The 19,587-nt window shown below is 37.8% G+C and overlaps 2 protein-coding genes across 6 annotated transcripts in view; both read left to right on the forward strand.

Annotated features, from left to right (window-relative positions):
- Positions 1–19,587, forward strand: part of gapvd1 (GTPase activating protein and VPS9 domains 1) — a 748,782-nt gene that overhangs the window by 296,386 nt on the left and 432,809 nt on the right. The window lies entirely within an intron of this gene.
- Positions 1,821–14,052, forward strand: rnf34a (ring finger protein 34a). Of its 5 annotated transcripts, none has more exons than XM_028457004.1 (8): positions 1,821–1,984; positions 4,451–4,669; positions 5,351–5,737; positions 8,090–8,176; positions 10,022–10,223; positions 10,347–10,376; positions 10,576–10,617; positions 13,063–14,052. In XM_028457004.1, the coding sequence occupies exons 1-8, from the start codon at positions 1,979–1,981 to the stop codon at positions 13,248–13,250; spliced, it is 1,161 nt and encodes a 386-aa protein (XP_028312805.1). In that variant the 5' UTR covers positions 1,821–1,978; the 3' UTR covers positions 13,251–14,052. The 5 variants fall into 5 exon arrangements, 4 of the variants coding, with proteins under 4 accessions (XP_028312805.1, XP_028312806.1, XP_028312808.1 ...); XM_028457005.1 differs by having other exon boundaries at positions 8,114–8,176; XR_003674774.1 differs by lacking the exon at positions 13,063–14,052 and having other exon boundaries at positions 10,347–10,454.

Genomic DNA, 19,587 nt, shown 5'->3' on the forward strand with positions numbered 1-19,587 from the left:
CACTGGTATTTTATCTGTTTTTGGGTGTTTGATAAACACCTACACCTAAAATTCAGAGTTTACAGTCTAAAATGTCTTTGTCACACAGAAAATGACATCATTTAGGCCACCTGCAAGTCCATCATAGCACCCATTCCAGCCCATGAGATGACTTTACAGTGTGAACATTAGAAATCCTATCCTGTTATGAAATTCAAAAAGTTAATTTTGTTGACTAAGGATTAAAACAATTTCAAGGCTATTGATTAATTAACAAAATGCATGTGGACAAAAAAAATAAATAAAATAAAACAAAGTATGATTTTTTTTTGTCACATGGATGAAGTCCAATCAGAACTTGTGATCGCATGGTCTTATGTTGATCACATCACATCTGTGTGTGTAACTAGTTACAAACATTGATTTTATCAGGTTGATAAATGGTATATAATAGATCTTTAAAAAAAAAATGCATTTAAAATTGTGTGCTGTATATTTTATTCGACTGTATCTGTAACATATTAAGTAGGGATGTCCTGATACAACTTTTTCACTTCCGATATGATACCGATATTGCAGAGTTGAGTATTGGCCGATACCAATATTGATCCGATGTGATATCAGCACGAATCATACATACTTTTATGACTTATTTTGTAGTGTGGAATGTTAGAAAAGGTTTGATCAAGTGATGTTACGCAAACAGAACAATAAGTCAACAACAGTAGGTTATTTTGTTGGAGTGTGAACCACAGTCACCTATAGATAGAAGTGCTGGAGCGGAACACTTTATCGGAAAGCTTATATCGGTGATTTTAGATGCAGTCTGAAAAAATCCGATATTCGTTTTCTAGCTGATATCGGACCGATATCCGATATCAATATTGAATCGGGACACCTCTAATATATAGTGTACAAAAATCTTAACGGCATTCAGTTGACTAGAATAGGGAAATACTGCAATAGTTCTGATGACTAAATTTTGACTAGAACTAATTGCATTTCACTCAGAATCAGAAAAAACATTATGTATCCCCGAGGGGTAATTAGAATGGCAAAGAGTGGCATACATATATCAATATAAATAAATAATAATAAAAAGAACTATTATTAATAATAATCACACACACACACGCACACACACACACACACACACACACACACACACACACGCACACACACACACACACACACACACACACACACACACACACACACACGCACACACACACGCACACACACACACACACACACACACACACACACACACACACACACACACACACACACACACACACGCGCGCACACAAGAGAGAGATGCAAATGAATGATAAGGTGCCAATATAGTATTATACTTAAATATAATAAGTATATATGCATATGTAAACAGATTTTTATTATTTATTTTTTAGGACAGTGGCAGGCCAACTGCCAGATGCTCTGAGAAGTGGTGAAAAAGAGTCTGCTTATTGTAGCCCTTTAGTGTTACTGTTCAGGAGGACAACAGATTAACAAAATCAAAATTAGCTGCTTTTGATATGAAAATCATTACCATTAGATAATATTTAACACTTTAGAATTAATGTCTTTAGGTTTCGGAGCTAAACACAAACACAAATATCTTGTCCATATAGTTTTAACAGAACGCCCTTCTACTGAATTTATTCTTACATTTATTATCAAAGAAATCAACATTGCTTAAATAAAGTAAAGGTAACTGCGGAATTAAAATGCTTGTTTACCACTGGTCTCTATTTACATGCAGAGTGTGTTTCCTCCAGTAGGGGGCGCTGATGCTCTCCTCAGCCTGTATGTGGTGTAGATAACCCGGAGCAGAGCAGAGCACAGGGCGCAGGCAGCAGCAGCAGCAGCAGCTGATGATTTCTGTCTCGTCACATAAAGACGTATCCATTGTTGTTTAGCCTAACCGAGCTACTGTTTACTCTGCGATGCTGACTCCCCCGCCCTGCCCCTCCTCACTGGACACCCCGGAGCAGCAATGAAGGTGCGTTTTTACACCGTCCTCTGAAACAGACAGAGAGTGGTTTAGCATCACTAGCTAACATTAGCTCCCTGTGTTTGGAACTGCTGTGGTTCAGGTTCACTGATAACCTCACAGCTGTCACTTCACCACCACTGAGCAGTCCAGTCACACATGCCAGAGTTGTGGTTTGTTAATGCGCTTTTTTTCTAGTTGTGTCGCTGGTTTTTAGAGATGTTTGTCGTTTCCAAATGCATGTATTTTTATTTATTTATTTTTTCATTTCTTGGCCCCAATTCTATGATTAAATGCTGTTAATCTAATATTCTGTAGCATGGGATTCTTACTCAAACTGTTATTACTCATTTAAAAATCAGTCATTAAAAAATAAACAAATATATATATATATATAAATAAATAAATAATAATGCAATAATGTGTAGGATTGTTATTTTTGTAATAAAAAGGTGACCTGTTAAAATCATGGACTATGTACAGGGGTGCACATAATATTTTTCATTACGGTGCTCAGGGGAATTTTTAAAATGAATTTAAATTAATGTTGAATAGAAGCAGCACAGCAACATATCTGTTTAATAATGATTACAGAATACGAAGCTTTCTAATGAAATGACTGAAAACGTAATGTACAAAGTAGAGCCAGAGCGATATGGCAATTTTTTATAGCGCCGATACCAATATTCAGGGTTTTAAAAAGCAGACACACTGATTACCGATATATTGGTCAAGATATGAGATAAGAAAATTGATATACACAGGATATGTGATGTACATGAACACAGATTCTTATGATACCCCAAAATGTGATTCAAGACACAGAAACTGAACATCACTCATTTGAAATAAGATTCTTTAATTGCTAAAGCCACTGATCAATAAAAAAGGCAAACTGTATTTCCAGAATACAATGTAGAAGTTGCTCAAATCTCAAACGGTAAACATGGATAAATGAAAAAGACTATACGTAACTGTAAACAATGAACTAGTGCACTTTTTCCAGTGTTGTAATTTAGTAATTATTGCTGATAGGGATGTCCTGATACAACTTTTTTACTTCCGATACAATACCAATATTGCAGCCTTACGTATTGGCTGATATCGACCCAATACGATATCAGCACAAATCATACACACTTTTATTACTTATTTTGTAGTGTGCAACGTTAGAAAAGGCTTGATGTTACTCAAACAGAGAACAATAGTCAGCAATTCAAGTTCACTTCAGTTATTTTTTACTGTCAGTATAGGGTGGTATGTATGTATGATTCGTGCTGATATTGTATCGTATCAGCCAATACCCAAGGCTGCAATATCAGTCTCGTATCGGAAGTGAAAAAGTTGTATCGGGACATACCTAAACTTAATCAGAAAGTACTACAGTGCTTTTAAAACATCAGTTCATCCATTAAAATATCTTCCTACAGTATTTTGTGTAACTTAATATAATTATAAATGTTATTGGAAATGTATGCATGGATTATTTCTCCTACCTCTAACATCAGTTGCATATCGTTGCCATTTATGAACAATTTGAACCCATTTTTGCTTATTTTTACTCTTTTTCTACAACTACACCAAACTTTCCATATTTGAACCTGTTTTCATCTCTTTTTCTTGCCATATTTTTGCTCCCTTTAATGCATTTTTGCTACATTACACCCATTTATGCCACTTCTCCATCAAATTTCAGTGCCTTTTATGCACATTTTTTCCACTTTCAAGACATTTTCAATACTTATAAACCCTTTCCACCACTTTTTCCACCTAATGTCACATATGTTGACCCATTTTTCACCATATTTCATGCTTATTTGTGTCAATTTTCCCACATTTACCATTTGTCATGCCCATTATTTGCCAGTTTAAACTAATTGTTCCAATATTGGCACTTTGAACCCTTTTTCCCACTTTTTCTCTCCGTTTTTTGCCCATCTCTAATGTGCAACTTTTAACCAAATTTCTGTGGTTTTTAAAATCCCATTTCACCACCTTTTCCACCATTTTTGGTCAATTTTAACCCATTTTATTTCTGATTAAAAAAAGGATTTATATCTTTAAGATGACTATATACTATATGGCTCAAATCATAATACACTTCTTAAGGTCTCTGCCTGAGGAGGCTCGGCTATGTTTTTAAACAGGATTTGTGGGAAAAGTAAACAGAATCAGAAGTAATGGTTGATTTTGTACTGGGTTAATAATCATCCTCTGATATTATTTCCCAATGTAATTTGAGCTACAGTAGTTTATTCAGTGGGGTTGGACCACACAAGCACCATTAAGCCTCCCTTGGCTGCCTGATGATTAAGAAATGCATGGATCATTGCACACTGTTACACCTTCCTTTCTACAACGTTCCCAATTTTTGATATTTGCCTGATTATCTCTTTCTAACAGGTCAGAAACATTTGTAGTGTCAAATAACTGGTCTGTGTTATTGAATTTGTTATTCTTTTTTGCTGTTGGCAGGCCGGAGCGTCGTCCGTGTGGGCTTCGTGCTGTGGTCTGCTGAATGAAGTCATGGGTACGGGGGCCGTCAGAGGCCACCAGCCAGGGTTTGGGGCCGGTGCTGGACCCTTCAGATTTGCTCCAAGTGCAGGATATTCCACGTACCCGCCTGCCAGCTCAGGAAGTCCCAATCCTGTATGCAAGGCCTGTGCACAAGCCTTCTCAGTGTTCAGGAGGAAGGTGGGTGTCAGGGATTGCTCTCCTAATGAGCGGAATCACTTGAAAATAAGAAATATGGTCTGACAGCCAGAGAAGGGGAAAGTCAGTGACTCTAAGAGTGTATGCAGATTTTAAGAAAAAACAAAAGTGAAGTCCCTGTTGGTTCATGACAATAGTAAGACGTTCAAATATTGAAATAGGACCAGTTATTGCTGTTTTTCCATGGATAAATTTACCCAATTGACAATCAGACACGTGAACCTGAGAAACAGATGTTTAAGATTTTTTTGATTGCAGGTGTTCATTAATGATCTGACTCTGTCTGATCCGTGTGTCTTGCCCAATCACCACACCTGTCTAATCCCACCTCTTGCATGTATTACCGTTTGATGTTTGTTACTTTAAAGATCGAGCCTCCTGTCTCTGTGCCTGGAGAGATAGAGCAGATGTGAGCGACTGAAAAATTCCAGAAAGATCTTCATACATTTGTGTTTCAGTGGTCCAACAATTTAGCCTTACTTTCTTCCCAACTACGTCATTAATTACTGTAAACCGAATTGAAGCTTTATGTGTTTGTCTTAAATTAATTATTCAGTCTTGGGGAAAATTGAGCAGGAGCTCCTCGTGGATTGTGCATATGAATCCCTAACGGCCTCATTTCCGTCATCACCTGATATTTGTCTTTTTTTGTTTTTCCTACAGTATGTTTGCTGCGATTGCAAGAAGAGCTTTTGCTCTTTGTGCTGTGCACATCAGGAAAACCTGCGTATATGTGCCACGTGTCACTTGCTGAAAGCCACAGGCTTCCAGCGGCCTCGGCTCATGCGCCTGCGAGTGAAGGACCTGCGTCAGTACCTGCTGCTGCATAACATCCCCACTGACACCTGCAGGGAGAAGGAAGACCTGGTAAACCTGGTGCTCTGTCACCAGGGCATTGAGGAAGAGGAGGACACGGATACGGCCAGTTTCCACTTGCGTTCCTTGTACACAGCAACTTCCTCTGCCACACAGTCGGCCTCGGAGCTGTCGGTGTTTGCCGCCTCTCAGGATGAGCCGCTGAGCAGGAGCGACAGCTCCGACACTAACCAGGTGAGAATAGGGGTGTGCATTGCCATCAATCTGACGATATGATACACTTCACGATTTGCAAGTCACAATACGATATATTCCAACACTAATCTATACTATATACATTGCGATACATCACGATATCATTAATTACAAATTTCACCTTTACAAGTACAAAATGGTATGAAATACAATTTATGTCATTTCTTAAACTTGTGAGAACATGTAAATGGTAATTTACTGCAATTCATGTACCAATATCAAAAACAAGTGGTATGTTTATCAAACTGTAAAATTAAATTTTTCAAAAAAGTTTGTTTTGCTTCTACAACAGATTCTGATTCTGTTACGTTATTAAAAGTGCCTAATATGTTTTATGAAAATGAAGTGCAATCAACTTCCAAGCTAAAATGCATTGAGGAGTGAGGTAGTTTAAAGGTCCCATGTCGTGCTGTTTTTCACCCATCTCCATTTGTTCTAAGAACCTCAAAAACATAGTATTTGAGGTTTATTTTCCCAAACTCGCCTGTTTTCCAGAGTTTTAGCCTCTGAAAAGACACTTTCTGACCAACTCTACACAAACAGGCTGATTTGCGGCCTACTTATGCATATTAATGTGCTCTAGTTTTCAATATCAGTTCAATTCACTTAAAAAAATCTTGATTTTGTTACCAATTTTTGTATAATTTAGAGGAATTTTTTTGTGGAATTGTTTGTGAGAAATTGCAAGATTTGTGTAAAAATTGAGAGTTTAGCATAGTCATGCATGCTGATGAATAGTTGACGTAACTGGCGTACCGTAATTTTGTATGAAGTAAAGATTGACAATGACTTGAGATATTTGCAAATATGTTTTCAGGTTTTAGTGTCAATAATAAGTTTTTCTGCAACAAGCAGTGGCTGAAATAACAGGTATTTATTTTATATAATTTTAAATAACAGCAAAGCATAAAAAAGGTTGCATGTATTTTTCTTTTATTTTGTAGAAATGCTGTACTTGAATTAACTTAACAGTAGCATAACATAGCTTCTGCATTGCTTCACCCCATGGAATTAAATTCAGAGGGTCCAGCTCTTATAGTGGGGTCTCCTAACCCTCTTCCCCTGGTCAGGGATCTGCAACCTTTACTCTACAAGGAACCATTTAACCTCATCTCACCTGGATTAAAGTCCTCCTGGAGCCAAAAAATACCTTCTCAATGAAGACAATACAGTGTATTAAATTCTATACAGTTAAAATGATATAGAATGTTTGATTTATTTTGATTTATATTGATCATGTAAATGTAAAAACAGTTTAAAATAAAATAAATTGACATCAAGAAATAAAACAGTATCTTGCATCTTCAAATTCTTACAAATCTCAGTTTAAATGAACACAATGTTATATAAAGACATTTTTTTAGTAAATGTATTTGAAAGGCTTCAAAAAGTAACTTGAATTTGATAACACATGATCATGTGGTCAACACATGCTAATTGCTCATTTCTTGCCACACATGGCGGTTAAGTTAATCTGTCCCCACACAATTAAAATCTCTATTTTTTCCAGAATAGTGTTTTTTTTTTTTGTTTTTTTATAAAGATATCTTTATTATTTTTTTATTTAAAGACAAAAAGCAAGAAACAGTTAAATCAATTACCAGCTTTTAAACAGTACAGGCAAAAAAAGCAAAAATTATAACCAACCCACATAATGCAAAATTAAGCAAGCGTGTATCACAAAAGCGTGATGTGGGAGGAGAAAGGAAACGAAAAAAAAAACATGAATAAGAGTAAATGTTATTACAATAACAAGAGAATATAAAACAAATTACAAATAAAATGGCTATATAGCCAAGACTTCAGGCAGTAAGGAGTAACAGCTTTTCCGCTTGATCAAGGGTCTAAAATAGGTTCAGAATAGTGTTTTTGTTGGTGTCATTATATTACCAGAGATTTAAAACTTAAGGTTAGTCACAGGTGCAGGAAAGGTAGTGGTCTGTAGATGTTGCAGCAGGTGAAGTAGGAAGGTGCTGAGTCATTGCACAATGTGATTTATTTTAAGTTAACAAATTGTTATATTTTGATTTTATTTGTCATTAATCATTAATAGCCTCTGTAAAAAAATAATTATTTTTTATAGTTTTTTTAAAGTTATAGGGAGCCATTGCAAAAAAGAGTCAAAGGGCATATGTCGCATATGCGACCATTTTGGTCACACTCTTGAGCCCTGTATCTACAGCTGGATTTTTTGGTAATGTACACAATAATTATTGCTTTTTATTTTCTGCTGCCGGTCAAAGTGGATGCTCTATAGGGCCGGATTTGGCCCCCGGGCCTTGAGTTTGACACGTGGTCTGAAGAGTGTCTTCTCCTACATGTAGTGCTCAGTGTGTGTGTGTGTGTGTGTTGCAGGATATTGGCGATGCTACGTCGGTGTCCCTACTCAACTTGGATACTAGTGAACACACTCCTGAGGTGATTTCAGATGTTTGTTTTTTTTTTCCTTTTCTTTCACATAAATGTATTTTTTAGTCACCATTACTTCAAGTTTAATGAGGTATAGGTACGTGTAAAATAGAATTTATAATAAATGTATTTCTTAGCAGCAGAACTACAGTATTTGTAACAATGTTCTGCATAGACCTCTATTCTAAATGTATATCAGTAAGATTGTCTGATAATGAGTGTAGTGCAGTCATCTGTTGTTCTACTCTTTTCACACAGCCACTATACCTGCTTAGTCTGATATTTACACTTTAGTTGAATCTGTAACAACTGATTGGTATTAAAATCATTTTCTCAGGAATGCTGTAGCCAAGGAAACAACAGCATTTTACATGTTCAATAAAGCATTCAGTACATTAGCAATCACACCTAAAGACAACACAAAGAAACTGTAATGAATTCATTGAGGGCAGACTGCTTACTTTTCATTTGTTGACTCTGTTTATTATTATTATTATTATTATTATTATTATTATTATTATTAGCAACCTTAAATCAAACTTCATGTCATAGTGTTGCTGGGAAAAAGCTTGGTAAACTAGCAGACGACATAGCCACTGCACAAAGCCTGCTGTGTAGGTCTAGGTTGATTAACAATAAACTATGGTAACTAAACTAAAGATCATAAAGTAGCAAAAACATGGCATGTTAGAGGCCATTGCAAAGAAAACGGATTCCCTTTCTCAAAACTAATATTTGAAATCTCTTGTTCTTTTGTGTTGCTGCCTTATTAAACAGTTTTTTATGCTAAATATTAAGTGCAAAATCCAAAAATATGAATCATTGTTTCCGTAAAACAAGATCATAATTCCAGTTTCTGATCCAATATCCTTAAAGGGATACTCAGCTCAAATAACAAAGCAGCTCAATATAAGACTATTTCAGTGAACTTTACTCGTGGGAATGAGGAGATTTAGAAGCTGTATATGCATTAAAAACATTTTGCTTGTGGAGATGGACATGTTTGACAGACTGTGATGAATTGATGACTCAAGGAAGTGCTCCATTGAAATCTACAAAATGGTGATGCCTATAATAAAGGGATACTGTGTGTATTTGAAGGCGAAAAAGTTGATATAAATGACTTAAACATTTGTGACACAAATTGTTACTAACATTGTATTATTCAGCTATAGGCCCATTATCTATAGTTTATTCATATGATGGGTTACATATCACTTTAAGAGTGCACTTACTGTAGGTCCAATCAATATTTTATTCTCCAATAGAAGTAAAAACAACAGGAATTTACTTATGTGCTTCACCCCTAGTGGGGCATAGGGCTTCCACAACAACTCGCCATTTATTTCTGTCTTGGGCTGCATGTTTAACCTCATCCCAGGACACACGGCTGGATCTCAACTTTGTATCTGTTATGGACCGTTGGTTGGTTCTTCTCCATAGTTCTGTGTCCGTCTTATTCTGCGGATTTGGCGGAGACATTTCTTTTATGAACACTTGGAGTCTGTATGTTTTGTCTGCTTCCAAGTCTGTGACCCAAAAAGGAGAACTGATTTTACATTTGTCTTGAACACTCTTAATTCTGTCTTTAAACTGATGTTCTTGTTCTTCCAGTTTGGTCTTAGTGTGACAAATGCTCTCCTTGACTTCCCTATTCTTGATGTTATGCCTTCATCAGTTCCTCTTTTCTTGTTGACAATGCTTCCAAGATATGTGAAACTGTCTACTTCATCAAATGGTCTGCACCTCTAAAATAATGGGGGAGTTTTGATGCGTATTGATTCGTAGGGACTTAGTTTTATGGATGTTAATTTCTAGCCCTGTTGTAAATAACTTTTAAAAATCCTTCTGTAGGTGAGTCCTCAGACGCGACGGCGTACCAGAGCCTCCCTCTCAGATCTCTCTAGCTTGAGGGACATCGAGGGCCTTTCTGTGAGACAGCTGAAGGAGATCCTGGCCAGGAACTTTGTCAATTACTCAGGGTGCTGTGAGAAGTGGGAGCTGGTGGAGCGCGTCAGCAGACTGTACAGAGAAATGGAGGGGAACAGGAGGTCAGGTAGGTATCTACTACACCTCACTCACTAACACCAGGCTGTTTAGGTTTCATTATAAAGACCATAGCAGCCACTCTGTGGACACCTGTTCTTGCTGGAACTTAATTTTTCTCTCTCTCTTGCAGCGGAAAATGTGAACAATCCTGAAAGCACAGGTAAGACTTCAACTGTCTGAGTGGCATCTTTGATGTCAGATCTACATACCACATCCTGTTGTTCACCATCAAAAACAGGTCTAACATAATAGAACTTAAAAATGATTTGATCAGTGTTGTCATACAAAAGGTCACATTGAGTTTCTCAGGCAGCAGCGTAGTAAAACGTGCTGCTTGCTCTGCTTCTCTCACACTAAAGTGACGGCCTTCTCCTCTTCCATCTCTAACGGGGCCATTGGAGGTAAGGTTTGTCACTGTGTTTACGTGTTTCATTTGTGACACGCCTTATCATCATATTACCAGACGACATCAGGGTTGGGAACGTATATAGTTACAGAACAGATACAGTTTGAACTTGTCTTACATTACTGTATAAATATATAATATAATATATATAAGTTTTTCTTCATTGAATAATTAAAAAAATGAAGTTTAAAACCAGACTCTTTAGGAATGACTATTTTAAAAAAAGCTGTATTTGAAATGAGGAAAATGTCTAACACAATCTGACCCCTGATTGGAGAAAGGATTAATACTGTGTGTATTAACGTTGTTCCAGCCTGTGGTTGTAATGTTACAGTTCATTTGTGTATACACAGCTTTATGTCAATATGGAAGATTAATACACTGTGCTCATTTGTGGTTTCTTTAAGTGTGTACTTATGAATTGTTAACATAGGATTTTATGATTTAGGGCTCAAAGACGGTTTCACTTCATGGCAGGGTTTGTCATCACTGGTGCTGGAGAGTTACTGTCCTGCACATTTTACTTGTCTCCCTACATCTATTGAATGTGTAATAATTGTCCAGCTTTCGGGGGTATTTCACAAAGTTGTTTTAATGAAAACACATTCTCATGTCATAAATAAAATAATGTTATAGAACTCAAAGACACTTTATAGTGAGGTTAAAAACAAGAAGTATTTCTACGTTTTCTATTCATGTCCATTTTTTAATAAACCATATTATATTACATGATATTTATGTTTACCGTAATTAAATGTATCTTGCATTCCTAACAGCAACAATGATAAATAATGAGAGATTACATGGTCAGTAAATGCACAGAGAAATATTTTCCTCCATTACTGACCTGTAGCTGGTGCAGCAGTGCAAGCATTATTAATTTCATTAATACAAGTCATAAATTATAATATGCATAAGCCCAGGGAGCAGGGTACACAGATGTGTTATAAAAGGGAATTTAGTACAAATATATTATTCCGTGTCGCACTAACTTCTTGCACATTAATTTAAGCATTAGTGCTGAGTTTCAAGAAACTATTGATTTAAACACTCAAGTCTGATAAAGGATTAATTGTTTCATTGAGACTTATTCCTGCTGCATCAAACTTTTCCTTTGAATGGTACTGGTGTAAAAAACAAAGTACAGTAACTACTCAGCAAACACACATGGATCTGTATCTGATCATAAAAGCTTTACTTGCTCTCTATCATTAATTTACTGAATAACCCAAAACTGAACCATTTCCAAGAACATTTCTAAATCTAATTACCGTATTTTTCGGACTATAAGGCGAACTTAAAATCCTTTAATTTTCTCAAAAATCAACAGTGCGCCTTATATCAGGTGCGCCATATGTATGAAATTAACTACTGTGCTTCAACATACTGAACTAAAAAAGTGAGTGTATTGTTCTGTATTTCATGTGTTAAACCTGAGCAATGTTGAGAATTATTGTTAATGAGTTGAATAAAGTTTGACTTATTTGACTATTTTATTTCGCTTAATGCGTCTTAATAATAATAATAATAATAACAACAAACCGGCGCGCCTTATAGTCCGGTGCGCCTTATGCGCCTTATGTATGAAAATAGACCCAGTCAGACCCATTCATTGATAGTGCGCCTTATAATCCGGTGCGCCTTATAGTCCGAAAAATACGGTATTCTGTCTGTCCTTTATTCCCTTTTTTCTCTTCTCGCTGCTCAGTAACAAATGACATCACACCCTAAACATCCCGGCGTTCATTATAATTGGCTGTTTGTTTTGAGTAAAACCTGTGGCTCGTTCGTTCTCACGTCTGTGTTAATCTTGATCAACCTCATGGGTCGTCTGTAGGAAGCTGTGAACGTGCACTGGCTTGGCTTAGCCACTGCTCTGCAGGCTGATCCACATTTGTTAAAATGGCAAAATCTAGAATGGTCAGAAAGCTTAGTTAAGTCAGGCATCACAACCTATTATCCTGGATCTTTTAATTCCACTTTGGTGAAATATACCCAGGGGACAAATAAGCTATGCATCACATTCAGGAGTGTTGATGCGCAGGAGGCATTGGAAATGAGAAGAACATTTACACTTAAGATCAAAAATATTTTTTTCTAAAGTGTTTTGGTCCTTTCTACTCTTGAGATTTAGCTACCTTAGTCATGAGTCTCCCAAAAACCCACTTTTATTGTTTAAAAATGATTTATGTATACTATATTTTTAAAGTAACCGTTCATTCCATGTCTGATTGACAATTGAAAGTCCCCACCTGTGGTTTTTTGTTGTGCCATTGGTTGTTATCACTTGAATATTTCAATCAGTTTTACTGCATATACTCATCACATACTGTGAATCAGAACCCTCCAAATTGTCTCCATATTTACTGCATCATGTGTGACGGATGTGTGAGAGGGTAAACATTCCCCCTCCCTCACAGCTTTGTTTCTTCATCCTCAGACTCTGAGAACTGTCCGCTGACGATACAGGACGACAACCTGTGCAGGATCTGCATGGACGCGATGATCGACTGCGTTCTCCTGGAGTGTGGTCACATGGTCACCTGTACCAAGTGCGGCAAGCGGATGAATGAATGCCCGATCTGCAGGCAGTATGTTGTAAGGGCTGTGCACGTCTTTAAATCTTAATGCACCTGATGCACTACAAGACTCATTTAACTCAGTAATGCAGCTCATTTCATTCTCTTTTTTTCCTCCCAGAAGGTTTTATTTTTTATTTTTTTGTACAAACATATTTTTGGTTTCAGCTGTGCATAGTGATGCATACGCCTACGATCTTTCTTAAGTCAACCTATCGTCATGGTTTCCTTCTCTGTTTTTGATTTTTATAAAGAAAAGAATGTTTGGCACATTTCACGTGCAGCCATGTTTAACACAACACATCATCCTCACATCTGCCTATAAACAGTAGCAGGTACTGGGATCTGCTCTCAGAGAATCTCTCTCTAACTGCTGTAAGTGGCCACAGATCTGAGCAGACACACACTGATCCTCAGGCTGTCACCAAAGGTCATGTGTAACCTGTAAAGATTGGCTGGGAGATTAGATTAGGTGTCAGAAGATCGCATTCTAAAAATAGAACATAAAAATCAGTACAAAACATAGTACAACGTGCTGTAGGTGCGAATTGGGGTGTCATTGGTGGCTTCCATGGAGGGAAGCTGTGATGCAGGCAACACGCTGCGTTGGGCCCCTGTATCACACAGAGTAAACGTCAGGCGGAGTTGGAATCTCGGCTAAAAAGCAGCTTGCCGGCCCTGCCGACGCTCACGGCCACTAGCGAGCTCCAGCAGAATGCTTTTATGGCGGTTGGCAACCAAGACAAGGAGCATTTCCACCCACTATTGCTCGGTAGTGCATTAACCCTGTTTGCAAGAGGAATGTAATAAGTGCTTTTTGGTTACGTACAATAATATGAATATTGAAATGATGAATTCCCTCTCTTTAATTCATCCATCTGAATTATTTCCTCATTATACCTAATGCAACTAAATAAAACATGTATAACAGACTCCTCCACCAAGCACTGCTCACATAATCCTGTTTCATGCTTACCTATTAAGTATAATGTATTTTTCAAATTAGTATCACTCAACAAAATTCTGTTACAGAGAGTTTGTTCTCTTCAAATTTTTCCTAACTGGAGCTGTTTTAGTACTGTATCCATTAGATTTGTGTTTCTGCTCTCCACTTTTCCTGCCACTGTTCTACAACCATAGTTCATATCACAATTTCCCCTCACTTTTGCTGAGAGGCATATTAACCTCAACAGTACCTCTTGCCAATTTATCTGCTGCCTCATTCCCCACTAAAGGCTCAAAAATAGTTGGGCTGACCCCGCGCACAACGGACTCTGCGTGGGCTGTCCGCTCTCCTCAGAGCTTGCATACCCGGGCACACCACCGCGTAGTAGTTTCCATTAAAATCCTACATGTCTAATGATTCTTGTCGCGTCTCTGTAGTCCTTGTTCTCCTGGGACGTGTTTTAAAGGTGTCGCTCCTGCTTCTGTTTCTCCAGGAGGGTAAAATGCAGGTTGTTGCTACATTTAATGTGGGTCGATACAATGCCGAGCAGCGTTTTGTGTGACACCAACTCTGCGGAGAAGTCCTCGCGGTAGTAAAGTCTGAGCTTTGTGGGTGTCTGCCCGAGTATGTTTGAGCTTTAAGCCTAAATATCCTGGGTCCCACATAAAGGTAACAGATGCACCTTGTTGAATAATTATTGAATGTAGCAACAATACTAATACTAATATATCTTGTCTTGTGGAGTTAAAAGACTTGAAGCTTTGGAGGACAGAGACAGAGTCTGTACATATAACAACATCTAATTGCCTGGTTTCATCCACCCATTTTAAGGCTCTTAAGATAGTCAACAGCTCCACAGTATAAACTGACAAGCAATCTGTAGGTCTAGATCCTGCTGCATGCCCCCTTTCTGGGACAACTACAGAAAAATCTGAAGTCTGCTTATCAGGGTCTTTAGAGCCATCTGTATAAATTTTAATTAGAATACATCAACTCAGCTCATGCCGTAAATCCTGTCAATAAATCAGATTTTTTTTCCCCTTAAGTTCAAGATCCAATAAATGCAGGTCTACACATGGAACCTTCATTGTCCATAATGGCCTTTCTGGCATAACAACAGACAAACTCAAACTTATGTGACCAAATTTTGCACATACCCAGTGCTATATGTTCCAAACCTGTTTGCACGCCCCTCATCCTCCCAGCAAGATTCAATCACTGCTGTTGTCGGATGTTGCTCCCCATGACCTTTGAGATTATCCCAATTATTGGACACAAGTTGCTTCCTTCTTAGATCAAGAGGCATTAATAGGAGTAGACTTAACAGCACCATACCACAGCCTCAATGCCCGTGCTCGATCAAGCTTTTTCAATTGGGTATTTGAAGCTGAGTCAAAAATCACACACCCATAGTCAAGCACCGACTGGATCATAGCTACATAAATAATTTTCAGGGAAGACTGACTCGCCCCCCACTTAACTTCACTGAGACATCTCATCATATTGATAACTTTCTGTCACTTTGTCACAATTCTACTAATATGATCACTCCACGTCAGTTTAGAGTCAAATAGCACTTGAACACACTGAGATTTTTCAAATCTCTCCCATACAACTGCAGGGTAGCGTCAGGTATCCTTCTTCTCTCCGATGCGTATTCTCCGGTCCAGGCTGCTGACACGCCCACCGCGCGTAAGGAGCCAAAAAGCGCGTATGTGTGAATGAAGGAAAGGAGGCAGTGATGTCATTTTTTTTTTGGCTGTCTAGAAATCACGGAACATGGAGTTTTCCCAACACTTGTAAATGTCTTTGAAATCCGTGAAAATGATAGAGTTCGCTTTTAATTTGAAACGCCTTCATTGATAAACAATGTAACAGGTTGATTTGATCAGATTATAGCAGTGCGACTGAGGATCGGCCCCATTCTGTCCGAATCACAGTTAAAATCTCTTTGATCATCATCATTATCATCGCTGTGAAGCGTGACCGAGTTAGATGGAGATATGAGGAAATAACCTGGCCGCAGAGCGTCCTGCTTTAATACAGAGAGATGTTTGCAGGGAAACAGAACTAATGGCTTCCATAATACACAGTTTTAAATATAGTTTAAAGCGACCTGAGCTGAGTCTCATTAATATGTGTGGGAACAGTTTGTGTTCCATCTTCATCTGCATATGACAGCTTGTTTCACTCTGTAGTGGATCAAACTGTGACTTTACGTTGGACAAATTGTTGAATCACTGTGACCAACATGGACAGAAGTCTGAGTCTGTCAGAGTTTTTATTAATGAGTGATCACAGCTGCTGCTGCACGACGCACGAGTCCGTGTGGCTTCAAATGTAACTAAGTCCATATTTCTAGTACAATATACTGTAATGTTTCACCTTATCGGAGCGCTGCACTTATTCTAGGATTAGCAGCCCGTAAGAGAAAAAGGACTTGCGCACACCAGAGAATGCGCGTAAAGGCAGATTTGAATGGGAACGCCCACATTTCAGGGAGGCTCAGCCCACATTGCGTAACTGGGATGAAGGCGCGCAGCGACTGACTTAAGTACAGGGGGAGAATAGCACACAGCCAAAAACAGCGCTGCTGCGCGGCTTTTTGAAGTGGGAGAATAGAGCCCTTAGTGAACACCATTGTATTTGTCTTCTCAATAGAAAACTTGAACCCCCACCCATAGCCCAACGCTCCACCACTTTGAGCACAAAACGTGTGATTTGTTTATTAACAGAAAAAGAAGTAACGCACTCTGGCTCCTGCTCATAACAAGCCATCACTCCACACGTCATACCGGTCCTTAAAGGGACCACGCTATTTACATCAGACCTTGAACCCTGAATACCAATGTTTTCATATAATGGTGAATACTATCAATAGTCATGTCTGCAGAGGTCACTCAATATTGAAGGACCCCATTAAAGGAAAAATAAAGCAGAGCGTGGTGTATGCCTATAGTGTGTATTGGTCCAAATCCATCACAAAAAAGGAGTTTGTCATACTGTAGTTGAAATGTAAGTGTTTGTGGACTTAATAGGAATCAGTTCATCTTTCATATCCTTCGTGGACTACATATTAATAACTGAAGGACTTTAGAAATAAAAACATTATAACGTCTGGCTTGTTTTTAGAGCAAAGTAAGTAAAGTAAGCACATTTGTTTTATTGCTGCAGAGACAGACTAATATGGAAGACCTGCCAAAGATTTAAAAAAATGAATACTAGATAAATGTGAAAAATAACAAAAAGGAAAATTAAATACAAGTAAAGAAATATAAGTCAAAAAATTAAAAAAAAAGAAAATGCAAAAACAAAAAAATTTTGTCCAAAAATGTAAAAATCAAAAAGAAGTATAATTTATTTCCATTTTATTTTTTACTTTTATTCTTTTAATAATTTATTTTATACATATAAAAAACATTTATCTTTTGTTTTTTTTATTTTTACTTTTATTTTATGAATTTTTGGTGGGTTTGGGTTGCAACAGAATCCTGTTGGGAGTGTCAGTTTTTCTTTATTTTTAAATTTTCACATTTATTTATTTATTCATTTAATTTTACACAAACCCAGAGATTGATTGATTATACTTTATTAATCCCCGAGGGGAAATTCAGTTTCAGTTACATCCCGACCAAGAAACATGAAAAAACAATCACATACTGAATAACATGAAGGGACAGGAACGGGAGAACTGTGGAGCAGCCAGCAGCAGGGCAGCGCTCCGTTTCTTAGATGAGAAATATGGAACAAGGGTAAGAAGAAGAGGTAAAAAAGGCAAAACCAAACAAGACCCTTGTAGAGAGGGCGGAGTTTGGGATCATGAAAAAACTCCTCAGCAAACATTGCGACAAAAACCAACAAACAACAATCAATTCAGTTCCTGGTCATTCCAATAATCTAATAATAATGTGGCCTTTTCCCTTGACACAAACTCTCCACTCCTTTTAAAGTTCACACGGTGGACTCCATCTGAGAGTTCCGAAAGTTCAGCCCCTTTCCGTCGATGACTAGCGGCTTCCAATAATGCTGCCAACGTAATCCGAATTTTGCGATAAATCAGGAAAATGCCAGTTCCAAAACAGCAGAAGACCTGTTATATCATAATTCCTGTGGACGTCTTCCACGTCCTCAGGATAAACGGGCTCTCCCATTGTCCGACCTCCTTATGGAGAAATCTGACCAATAGCGTAAAAAGACCAGCTGATCAATTCCATGATTTAGATTTAGGATCGGGATGCAGATAGAGGCCGTAGATTAAGACCAGACAAAAACAAGACAAACAGCAGCAAGCAGGGAAAAAGGAGGGAGCAAAGGAAAAAGCATCCGTCTACTCTGAGAGCAAGGAGGAAAAAATAAAAAAAAGAGAGAGTAGGTAAAGTTCCAAGGAGTCTGGTAAGGACAGTGTGTGGCTGCCGATTCTGCAGCATGTTGTATCAGAAAGCACTTTGTACACTATGTGCATTAACATACCACTACTCACAACCCACTGCAAACTGTGACCAATAATAGTGACTTATTAAAAGATGGAGATGAGGCTGCTGCTGCATTCTGTCATTGGGACAAAGCAGGATGACAAGTTTAACTTTTACACACACAGAATGCAGTGCATTACAGTTGCTACACAAAGTTTGTCTCGACAGCAATAGCTGACCTCGGGTGTCTCGACCAATCACAGGTGCTAACTCATTCTTCAACTTCCTTGTTGTCCAGCTCAGCTGTGGATGTCAGAAAGAACCTTTTTATTTGTGTGTTTTTTAAGAGTGACGTGTGTAAGTGCTTTTAAGTTCAACCTCATGTAAAAGTAATGTATTGGATAAACTATTCAAAGATATAACTAAAAGTTTACTGACACTTGTGGTATGAAAAGTATATGAAATATATAGCAGTGTACAGTTGCATATAATTGAAAAGTGTGATAAACATCTATTTTTTTTTCATTGATTTTAAATTGTGTGATATCAGACTGTTACAGGGTAACTTGTTACTGTCAAAGTTGTCTGAAATGTGTTAAATCTGCATTGGTTTGAACTCCCTGTGACCTTCAAAACTACAGCATGTTCATTAGAGATGTATTGGCCTTTCTCACTGAGCAGGTTGCACTTTTCTTTTTGAGGGTTTTAATTGTGTGCAAGGTTTGTTCTTTGTATTTGGAAATGTCAAATGTTTTATTTTGGTAATTAAAGATTTAAATTAAACTCTTGTTTTTGTTTTTCTTTAATTATTTTTCATAGGTTAAAGCAACTCTCCAACAATGGAGAGTAAAAACTCCCTTTTTTCTGCGGATCCTCCAGCAGAACCAGTCTCAGAGGTTGTAGCCAGTAGCCGGACTGGTTGGGGTTAGTGGGCAGGATGAAGAGATTATAAGAGCATCAGAAACTGGTTGAACCGCGAACCACAGATTAGGAACAGTCGACTCTTAACTCCAGGATATCTGAAAATA

This window comes from Gouania willdenowi, chromosome 9 (genome assembly GCF_900634775.1).
Source record: "Gouania willdenowi chromosome 9, fGouWil2.1, whole genome shotgun sequence".
Lineage (NCBI taxonomy): Eukaryota > Metazoa > Chordata > Actinopteri > Blenniiformes > Gobiesocidae > Gouania > Gouania willdenowi.